We start from the raw sequence: 11,621 nt of genomic DNA on the forward strand, positions 1-11,621 counted from the left end.
TGATTTCTAGTTTCCTATTTCAGGCGCTTTTATTGTGACAGTCCCGGCCGGCCCCGGTAGCGCGCAGCTCGGCAGCTTGACCACGGCTCTCCAGCTCGGAGCTCCGGCGGAGGGAGAGAGAGACAGAAACACCCACCGAGCCCGCCTCGTCCTGATATATCGAAGCTCCGCAGCCGGCGCCTCCTACACGGCTTGTCAGCGCTCCAACGGCCGCTAGCTGCTGGGCGGACCTGGGCCTCCTCACCGCGACATTCAGCCTCAAAGCAACAGAGTTGATTGTTGAGAAGAAGGAGAAGAAGAGAGAGACCGGGAGAATGGCCACGACAACCTGTACGCGATTCACGGACGAGTACCAGCTGTACGAGGAGCTGGGCAAGTGAGTATCTGTGGAGGGGCTGCTTCCAGGCTCAGGGTTCGGAGGGTTAGGGCCAGGACAGGGGGCTTCCAGGCAGAGCCGGGCCGAGCCGAGCCGCTCCGCAGGCCGGCCGTGCTGTGCGCGCCTGGCGGGGCGTGCGGGAGCTTTTTCGGGATGACAGCTCCGTAAGTCCGCTGCTGCCTCCCCGTCAGTCCGTCCAGCACCGACGCTGCTCCTCTCTGCATGTTCCTCGTGCTTGTTTCGGGATGTCAGCGAAAAGAAAAGTCGTAAAATGCAGCTGATGTGGATCAAACGTGCAGCTGAGCAGCAGCGTGTTGTTGGACCATCGGAACCGCATGGACGGTAGAAAGTGTGTTTCCCCCTTGACAGGGAACAAGGCTTCCTGGAACTACAGCTGCGAGCATTTCTAGAAGTCTTCTATGGTTGCACACGTGGACGTTGCAGCCTGTCATGGTTAGATACCTTCTTCTTCTTCAGAATTAATTAAAGTCATCTGCAAAGCTGGAAAGCTCAGATCTGCTCAGTCACCTGCATGGTCGAGGTCCTAAAAGACATTTTACTCTCCGCTTGGCTCCTTTGAGCTGCTTTACGGGCCTTTAAAGTTCTGCTTTGCTGCTCCTCAGCCTGTGTGAATGAGTCCAGCTCTTTGCTGTGGCACAAAACACAACATGAGACTTTGTGCAGCAGCTCTGCTCAGAAGTCCATGCTCTGGTCTTTTAATCTGGTGGCTTCAAACAGATGTTTTAATGGCTATTGCAGACAGAAATGTGGCTAAATTCTTAAACAAATATGTTCCTAGTTATTATCATTTTAGTTTCATGGTTTCTCATGTAACAGAAGTCAAACTCCTGCAGTTATGCCTCAGAAAGTTCTCATGTGGGGCCACAGAGACTGAAAACTAACGGTACAGTACCACAGAAACAGACCACGTTCAGTTATGTCACCTAACGCTGATGTGTGAGCACCACCAACAACGTAGAAGATAACGGTGGTGCTGCCGCCAGAGATGTACAGATCACCAGAGTCCCTTCTGAACGCCACCGATATGGCTGGTCCCTCCAGCTGCTGGAGAAAGTCGTGCATCATAACCGCCGTTGTTTCAGTACCGTGCACGCCACTGGCACGACAACCGCAACGACAAGACGTAGCAGAGTGCACAGCTGCTGTTGTGTTTCTTTGTGCTCTTTATGGGGCAGAAAGTGGCCGATTGTTGGCAAAAGACAAAAGACTTACCTCCAGAGAATGTCCTGCATAACCTTCAATAGCAGCTTTGTTGTGAGTGTTCTTATCTTCAGCTGCAGGCTGTGTGACAGCCAGAATGCAGGACTTTACATGTAAACGAATGTCTGTTATGTTCAAGCCAGACGAGGTCACACGACGTTGATTGAGCCTATTAGCACCGCTGACGTCTTGCTGTATCTTGCAGCTTCCTGGAGGTTTAAATCTGTGATGTGGTGACATGTCTGTGCCGGAGCTCCTTTGTCTCATTGACCAGCAATGACTGGCCTCTGACAGACCTCCAGATAGGAGCACAGCGTGATGCTGCTGCTGTAGCTTGTGCAGGTCTGCTTGGAAGACTCTTCAGCCTACGTGCGCAGGAGGTCGTGTCCACGTGTTCTGTGCATTCACACTACTGTTAAGCATGCGTACTACTGCCTGTGTAGCCAAGTTGCTGTAGAGGAGTTGGACCCTCGCATACTTGCAGATGCTGAAAGTGTAATACTGGCCTTATGAGCGCCGGGTCTGCAAGAGCCTGAGGGTCTGTGTGATGCACATTTTATCATCCGCCCACGTCCGTCAGACCATTCCACTGGTGTCTCCATGCAGCCCAGAATTAGTGCCCATGTGTCAGCTAGAAGAGCAGCAGTGTGCATGCGTGGAATATGTTGAGCTATTGTGCATGTATGCAACGTAGGTGTCCCAGTGGACAGTCAGGGACGATAGCAACAAACACATGGGTGTGTCTTCACAGGAGTACCATCAGATGTATAGCCACACCAAAGACTGTGTATCAAAGATAGACTTGGCGGCCATGATATGAGCCATTGGTTTGGACCTAACAGGCGAGCGGTAGCTCTGACTGGGAGTTGTGGACAGTATGCTGCCCTTAAGCACACACTGCTTACGTCTACTTTACTCTACATGGGAGAACAGTTTTCAAAATGAACACCGTGCCGTATTCAGAAAGTCTTCAAACGAGCATTAGACACCATAAACTCATTAGAAAACAAATTACGGAAGCGGTAGGGTCACTCTCTCATCGACTTCTGTACAGTCAAACTGCTATTTGTAACCAGAGGAGTCGCCCCCTGCTGGTTGTTGCAAAGGATTCAGGTTAAAGGCACGTACATGTTAGCTTTACTGTTTGGACCTGGAGGCCATGTCCAAAAACACTCTGGCTTGTTTGTATTTCTTTTAACCAGTCAGAATCATGTGGGGCAGCCCTCAGCCCAGGACGCAGCAATACTGCCCCTGCAAAATAGTGCTCCTGCAAAATAGTGCCCCTGCAAAATAGTGCTCCTGCAAAATAGTGCCCCTGCAAAATAGTGCCCCTGCAAAATAGTGCCCCTGCAAAATAGTGCCCCTGCAAAATAGTGCCCCTGCAAAATAATGCCCCTGCAAAATAGTGCCCCTGCAAAATAGTGCCCCTGCAAAGCTTGTTTGTAGACGAGCACTTTGATAAAATGGCCACATAAGAACTCAGCTGTCCCGCCTTACTGCATGATCCAGACCTTTTGCCATTTTCAGTTTGCACGTTGTGGTTTGGAGGTTGTTTCCTGCAGGGAAGGCGATTTTGAAAACGATAACACACAGATAGTGGAGGGGAGGAGAATAAACGGGCACCAGAATTTCTACTGAATCTGGACAGAACCTAGATGGGGCCCTGGTAGGGGGACTAGCCCTGTTGAGAGCATTTATCCTGGTGTGTCTCTGCCATTACGCTGCCTGAAGGCGACTTTGTGATGGAGGGTCTGTGCCACTGTGTTGAGTTTCTGCATCTGCAGACACCAGTGGCTGAACCGGAGCAGATTATATTTGAGTTGTAGAAAAAAGGAAGTTTCTTCAAAACAGAATTCAGGAGTGAAAGCGGCCGACTGGATGCTGTCGCCAAGCAGCAGTGCTGGTGTGAACTGAACAGCTGTGACTGCAGCCTAAATGGTTGAAGTTCAGTGTTTTGAGACTGGTGTGACCTCTGAAGCCGCGGTCACAATATTCAGATGCTTAAACTCTCTTTTTGAATTTCACATCGTTTTCTGTGCATTTTGGGCGTTAGCAGATGTTGGTGGCAGCTCGTCTGTCCTCGCAGGCCGCCAGTGTGTGACGCTTGATGGAAGGATCCACCAGAAGCCTTCATCTGTAGTGGAAACACTCACTGAGCTTGAAAAGTTGTGACGTGGAGGACTTCTTACAGAGAAACAAGTTGGAATCAGCTCCGTTTGCACATATGAGTTATTTGCAGAAAGCGCTGGCCCAGCAATAGATGAAGATGTGATTTAGCATAATGCATGAGCATACTGAGCACCAGGATCCATTAGGCGCCAGTGGACTGAGCTTTTTTGTCGTGAAACTGGGTCATCATTTCAGTTCTCTGCAGCTGTAGAGCCGGCCACGTTCTTCAGAGCCAGCAGGTCCAGGAGTGAGCGTCGACGCTCTGCCGACTTTTCTGGGGGTAAAGCATGAACAGTGGGCCGTCTGCCAGCCCGACTCCTCCAGAACTGACAGGGATCACACTGGTTTATGATGCTCATCCCTGCCGTGCACGTTTCAGTCCATAAGTAATGAATATTGTTCGCTGGGATCTACCTTCAGCATAGCCCTCGTCCTGTGGGATTTCCTGCTCCGGTCCTGGCTTCTGATTAAAGCACACACAGCTGATCCAATGTGTCGGCTTTGCTGAGTCCACCTCAGCCAGAGACCACCGGCTTTGAAGCTGAGAGCGACTCGCGTGCACGGCCTGCGCTCAAACTGTCCGTCACAGCCCATCTCCTGATCCGGCCGGTCCGCTCAGGCTTGGGTTAGGGTTCGGGTTAGGGTCAGGTGTTGAACGGCCCGGCGTCCTCACGGTGGCGCTCTCTGTGACTCTGTAGTACTGATCCGTTGTCTGAGGAGAGCTCGTTTTCGTGCGCCGGCTCTCTGCTGTCATGTCAGCCCAGCTCAGACACCACCAAGTCCACCTGCATACGCCTGCATTCTGGTGTGGACCTTCAAATTTCACTTTTGAAATGTTTCTAGAATTGCCTGTCAGAAGCGTTCGATATCACCGCCGGTCTTCTGGAGAATGTGTTCTCCGATTGTGGGATCTGCTGTTTTATGAGTGGAAGCTATAAAATCTCTGCTCATGCAAATCATTCCTTCAGTTTCTCGTTAACTAGACGAGAGTGGAGACGAGACTCTGGGGAGGGTTTTACAACAACAGCCCCACATGTGTGAGCTTTCTGCTAACGGGAACTCGGTACCAGGAAGAGAGCTCGTGAAAGACATTTCATCTTTCTTTTTCAACACATTGTCCTGCTTGTCTCAATGAGTCGTGAAGCTGTAGAGTTTAGATGTACACGTCCTCCAGAACATCATACAGGGACGCTGTGAGACTGTACCAGCACCAGGATCCACTGATCTGCCTCAGAACCGGGCTGCTGAAGGACCAGTTAGGCTTTTTTCTCTCAAAAATAATTTTAGCTCCATTTAAATCTCAACTTTCTGGATGTCAAACTAGACTGTGAAAAGCAGTGATTCATGCCTTGTTGCCCAGTTGGACTGTGTTAAAGCGTGTGTCACCCCGCCGTAGCGCTGTGGAGCTCGGTGTCGGTACCGTCGGTCTGCCCGTGTGTGTGTGTGGCTGGTGTCGCCCATGCACTGAGTTTCTTGCTTTTGGATCCAGAGCACATGGTCGCGGCACTGAGCGGGCGGTCCTGAGCCCTGACCACCTCTGACCTTGGTGGTTGTCTGTAGCTGTCTCAGTGTGGACGCGGACCAGCGGCACCAGTCCACTGTTCACCGTCATCGCTGGCAGACTGTGGCAGGTCCAACTAGCCACGGCTGGATAGGACTGGAAAGAGTTTGTCTGTGGACTTTTGAAGACAGATGCTGGTGTCCAGCATGTTCAGCTGTAACCCTGGTTTGGCCCAATCAGTTCCCACATCCTGTGTCTCCAGTCACATTTGAATTCATTCTATGTTTTGTGGATCTTCACGGCTACAGCGGCTCTGGGACACAACAAAGTTCAGACGTGGCTACGAGACGTTTGATTCTCTGCCTGATGTGTGTTTACAGGCCGTAAGACCGATCCACTGTTTACCAGCCCAGTTTATCTCCGTCTTGCACGCCAACATATGTTGTGTAGAATATGCTGACTGTGTGAGGGCCACCTCCTGGGAGCTTGTTAGGCAGCCAGATCCAGGCAGATGCCCCACAGTGAGCACATGGGAGGGGACATCAGGACTGGGCTGTGTTTGACCTGCAGAAACGCTAGTTTCCCACAAACGGGTGTGAATTTACAAAACTTGAGCCACAGTCAATAAGTTGGGTTAGAAGGAAAACGTACTGCTGATCTGAAGCACTGAAGGTCCATATGGGCAAAACCAGTTTGTACTGTGTTTTGTGGTTGTTATGGACTCTGAGGTTTAGAGTAAAAGCGGTTCAGATATGGACAAGGTTGCTTCTGCCTTTCCTCCAGCTTTCAGTCACATCAGATCAGATCCAGGTTGTCATGGTGCTGTACACACAGCAGGACAGGCAGGATGACTGAGCGATAAGTTAATTAGCACGTTTTGCTGAATGAACGTCTGGGATCGACACTAAATGTTCACTCTCGCTGCCTCCTGTCCATTTGTTGAACATGGAGAACTTCTTCAGGTCCTGGTAGGTCTTCAGGGACACNTATTGCTTTTTTCAGTTTCTAGTTATTTGAGCAACTGTTTGTGTGAATTTTGTCTTTTCTTCAATGGAGGGACTGAATAACTGGACGACAGTAGAAAAGGACATGAGTGAGATGTAAACGTGTTGTTGTGGGGAATACCACAGCAGGATGGTTTCCTGTCAGACTGATGCTGAATGAACTCCTGTGATTGACAAACTGCTTTTATTTAGATAATAGAACAACTAAATGAAGAGATGTTTTACCTGGAGGTTGGAGGTTGGAGGTTGGTGAGCTTCTGTTCGGGGAATTTTGTCTCAGTGTCACTATCCTACATCATAAACACATAAAACAGGAAATTTTGCAGCACACGACACACATTCAACACACGCATGCATATTTATTGTGTCCTTAAAGCAAAAAGCGTCACTACAGTTTTCTAAGGCATTGCTCAGGGTGCTGCATGTTTGGCAGTTTTCTCTACAGGCTGCAGAACCGCCTGTGCAGCTCAACATCCGTCTACAGCAGAGATCTGCAGCCGTAGACGTGACTGCATCACACCTGACTCACATGAATGGATCATTAACAGACTGTTGACAACAAGCTGTTGGAGACACACCAGTGTGAGTCAGGTGTGTTGCAGGACGGAAACGTCTAAAACCTGCAGGACAGAAGCTCACGAGGCCCGGAGCTGGAGGTTCCTGGTCCACAGGTCTTCAGTCCTGTGCTCTATTCCGAGGTTTTATTGGAACTATGATTGTTTTTCTGGCTGGAGATGACACAACAGGCAACAAGAGGAGACGCTGTGTTTGGCATGTTAGCCGTAACTTCTGACCAGTTCTACACTTTTAATAACCTGTTTTGCTAAAAGTCAGTCCACAGTCTCTCGTCCTCTTCGTGACCAACAGCAGCGCTTTGTTTGCCGCCAAAGCAATCAAGCGCTTCTTATAGTTGCTAACAATCTTTCTGCATGTCTCCACTGAGATTTTATGTTTTTCTTCTGTGATGATCTCCAGGATTTTCAGTTCAGAAGTCTTCTCAGTTCCCTCCACAGCATCTTGACGGGGTTCAGGTCTAGAATCCAACTTGTAAACCAGTATCCATGGAGCTCAGCCATGTGCAGGGTCTGCTGGAGATGCTGGTACAGGACTGCTCACATTCATGGTTTCTACCACCCCCATCAGGCCAGGGGTCGCTTTGAGCCTCCTACCACGGCTTCTGAGCTTCTTCCTGGTCCTTTCTGCTGCTGCTCTGCACTGTGGACCCTGGTACCTGAAAACCCTCGGATGAGACCTGAGAGCCGTGTGAATGCACAGCTGCCTCTCATGGACCCTGATGGAGAGTTCCCTCTGCTCAGTGACTGCAGCCGTGACCTGGAGGTGACGGAGAGCTCCTGGATCAGCTGCAGTGTCAGGCCGCTCTGAAGCATGCAGGGAATGACCGGGACCGCTGGAGTGGTTCAGAATGCAACAGCTTCAAGGAAAACAGTCCAAATGGATCATGAGCCTCTGTAAGGCGACCACCTGGCCTCATAAACACTCACTATCAGGCGAAATGTGTCTCCTTAATGAAGAACAAACTGAAGTACTGTGTCTGCTGGACGCAGCTGCGCGGGAACGATTTGCCTCCGCAGTGCTTCATCTTCACGGTCCCGCTTGAATCCAGACGAACGCGCGGCGGCACGTTTCTGAAGCCACAAACGAGCGCTCTCAGATTTGCCCCTATTTGGAGATGAGGCACCGTGCAGGCGGGAGGTGTGTTCGGTTACGTTGTCGCGCCGCGCCGCAGCGCGCTGCGTCCGGCAGAGGGCGCCAGAGAGCGCATGCTCCGCCGCTGCAGCCGGAGCACGCGGACTGCGTCAAAGCAGCCAGACTGATCAGCACGAGACCCGACAATAGGTGGCTGTCTCCTTCAGCGTAAAACACCTGTCCGCAGGTGAAGGAAAAGAAACGAAGAAGGAAGCATCCAGGATGACGAAAGAGATAGAAAAGATTTTTAAAAAACCCTGAATGAATAAACAGCAGTCAAAGGCTTTACAGGAAAATCAAATCAATATATTTATATTTTAAAAACAGAAAATGTTTATTTTAAATTTAGAATAATTAAAAACAGCTGAAAAAGACAGAAGATGAAATGAAACTCTATTTTTTTCTCTTTTATTTTATGAATTCTACGTTACAACATAAAACTGATTCATTAGCGGCAAACCAAGGAACCCGGGTCCAACAGNCCTGCTGGTCTGGAGGGGTTAGCCTTTAGCCTAGCATGGATCCCGGCTCTCTTCCTTCTCCTTTGTTTACGTTCGTACCGTTAGTGCTTCCTTCTCTCTCGGGTAACTGCCGGCGTCGTCTCCGATTGGACTGTTGGTGCAGTGTGTCCACATCACAACCAATCGCTGCAATTCCAGCGCCGTTCACTGTCCTGACGGCCAGCAAAGTCTCCCGACTGTAGGTTTTGTGGAGTGAACGTCTGGGATGGACAAGACACTCAGAACGTTCACTTTTGTTGTCTCCTGAAGGGGGCGCTGTATCTATGCGCGCTGCCATCGCCATGGCAACACACAACCAATTCAGAGATAGTAGAAAAAGTGAGACCCATTTAAAAGCAACAGATAAGGACTGGGTGGGTTAATAAGGTCCGCTCTATGTGAACTTCCTGGGTTTACTTCCCTCCTGCTCTCTGTGCTCTGCTGTACACAGTTGTCATGTGCTTGTGTTTCTGCTGTCAGAGGATCAAACAGTGACTGTCTCCAGACTGCTGCTCGCTGCACACCAGGTAAAACGATGAGTCTGGCCATGCTTCAGCGTAAAATGGTCACTCACAGATAAAGTAAGAAGTGGTTGAAGATCGTGGTCAGCTGCTCTTTGCTAGTCAATCCTAGACACAGGGAGAGCTTTTCCTGAATGGCAGCAGCAGCAGCAGCTCAGTTACAGCGACACACACTGGAACAGTGATCAGGACACAAACGGTGAGTTACACGGTCCTGCTGCAGTGAACCAGCTGTTTACGGTGAACAGTACAGTCGCTGAAACACAAAACTGATTTCATCTGGTTTTCAAATACCCACCAGCTTGACTTTGGCATTTGACAGAGTTGTCCAGTGACAGCAAAGCTCAGTAAAGGTTTCTTCTGTCCTCTACAGGGGAGCGTTTTCAGTGGTGCGCCGATGTGTGAAGCTGTGCACAGGACAGGAGTACGCCGCTAAAATAATCAACACCAAAAAGTTATCTGCACGAGGTAAGCCCATTTCTATGGTTCATCCCAGGTTCTGCTAATTCCGTCAAAGCACGTGATGCAGGGACGTCTGTCAGCTTTGGCGCCGTGTGGTGGGTGGGTCGGACCTTCAGGCTGATGGCTGTGTTCCTCCATCACAGGCGTTGTGTGAATACGCTGTTGCCAGTGTGGGGCTGCACAACTCACACCGTTATTTAGATCAGTGTAGACATCGTGGTTTTTATCACAACCGTACATTCATTCAGGAAAAAACATTTTGATGACGTTTTAAATTGAATAAAGCAGTTCTTTGACTTCCATGTTGTATGACATTGTTGCTAATGTGCACATTTTTATATGAAAAACGGACTTAAAATATAAGGAATTAATGTCCTTGAGGCAACATATGAATAAATATATTTATATAAATATAATACAACTGCTGAACATCTGCTTATTGATGGAAACTGCAGTTTGCCAATGTTCCCTGAAGGCGTCGCGTGCAGGCGGGCTAGAAGCTCGCGCTCTCGTCTCCATCCAGGTGTTGTCGTGCAGCAGGTTGTGCGTCCATGCCCACAGTGTGCTGAGTGGAGCTTTGTCATGTTCACGCTGTGTACGTGGTTAATGTGTGAGTAGTTGTGCAGCCCGACCAGAACCAGGGACCTCCTCCTCCACAGACAGCATGTAGAAAACAAGCTGAGCAAAACGCATTGTTTGTAAGTTTCTCTGCAAAACTCCATCAACACCTTTGTGTCGATGCCGCTCCGCCCCGCTCACACAGCATGGGGCTGAATGTTGAGGCAGGTGGTGCTGCCTCCATGCATTGTGGGTATTATTATGGTATGGAGGACTCAGGGCTAAAATGTTGATGCAGTGTTTGCAGATGAAGCCCATGGATGGCAGGTGAAAGGACACGTGAGCGTCATGTGTCAGAGCACATTTTGAATGTTTAGTGGACGCTGGCAGCAGCACGACGTCCTCTGAACGTAGAGCCGGTTCTGACCACAGCACGAAGCCTAACTACGGAGAAGCACAACGTTCGGCAGCCTGTTGGAATTGAAGCGTTTGGCTGAACGATGTGTTGCTTTGAGTTATTCAGTAGACTGACAGCCCGTGTTTGGACCTGATGTACATTTAATCTTGGTGTGAAAATTTAAAGTAGCACAAAAGAAAGATTCCAGCAGAACGCTTTGTTGAGATGCTTTAGTTCATTCCTGTTTATTTCTGTGTTTATTTACCTGTAAAGCCCTTTGCGTTGCTCTATGTATGGAAGTAAATAAAGTTTGATTTGATTTCTGACCATCAGGTCGGGCTGTGGGCAGCACACAGCTCAGGACCACAGCGGTCACTACAGACCATCACAGCTAAAGCATTTCTAAGTCTAATTTACTGGGAACTGGTTCATAACCCCTAATTTACATCATGCTGACGTTGGACAACGGTTGCTGGGCCTCACCACAGCGTGACGGCTGATTTAGTGTTTTTGCTTAATGCTGAAACACGAGCTGTTGCTGCTTTGGTTTGAGAAGAGATCTGCTCAGGATTGGTTCGGCTGGACGGACAAACACCTCGAGGACGTCAGACTGGCCACGTTCACTTTCTGAGAGCGTGTAAAGGATGAATCAGGACAATAACCAGGTTTGGGGTCACAGCGCTCGATTTGGCCTCACATGGTGGAAATAATGATCTTTAACATCGTTCTCTTCTCTTCATCGTGCTGAAGCCGATATGATGAAACGTTTCATTGCTCCTGAATCACTGGTGGAGATATTGTGGCCACCGAAGCCTCCTGCCGCTGTGCCGAAGGTGAACCTGTTGTTTTCTGGGCGCTTTGCCATTAAATTCCTCCTTTCCTCCCTAGTATTGATTTCTTGTAATGCTGGTGGCAGGAAATTGAGTTCCTTCTCTGTCATTTAGTGACTGTAGCCCTTTAAAGCTTTGCTCTGTAGTGCTGTAGTCATGTTTAAAGCGCCCTAATGAGTGGCACATGCCACGCAGCCAACGGTTAGACCCAAAGTCAAGCTGAATGCCACGACCATGGAGACCGATGCAGCACCGCAGTGGTCGCTGTGGCTCTTCACACCAACACCTGCCCAGTGCAGATCTCCTGCTGCCCCGCAGCCTCGTAACTGGAGAGCCACTGCAGCGGCCTGCCAGGTGGCACACACACACACACAC

The 11,621-nt window shown here is 49.6% G+C and overlaps 1 protein-coding gene across 1 annotated transcript in view; it reads left to right on the top strand.

Annotated features, from left to right (window-relative positions):
• Nucleotides 1-142: 142 nt before the first annotated feature.
• camk2b1 (calcium/calmodulin-dependent protein kinase (CaM kinase) II beta 1) overlaps nucleotides 143-11,621 on the top strand; it is an 86,400-nt gene continuing 74,921 nt past the window's right edge. Inside the window, exons 1-2 of the mRNA XM_008288676.1 lie at nucleotides 143-376; nucleotides 9,373-9,467. Of these exons, the coding sequence (XP_008286898.1) occupies nucleotides 315-376; nucleotides 9,373-9,467 (157 nt within the window). The 5' untranslated portion in view covers nucleotides 143-314. The remainder of the gene's footprint in view (nucleotides 377-9,372; nucleotides 9,468-11,621) is intronic.

The sequence above is a fragment of the Stegastes partitus genome, unplaced genomic scaffold (genome assembly GCF_000690725.1).
Source record: "Stegastes partitus isolate 25-593 unplaced genomic scaffold, Stegastes_partitus-1.0.2 Scaffold569, whole genome shotgun sequence".
Lineage (NCBI taxonomy): Eukaryota > Metazoa > Chordata > Actinopteri > Pomacentridae > Stegastes > Stegastes partitus.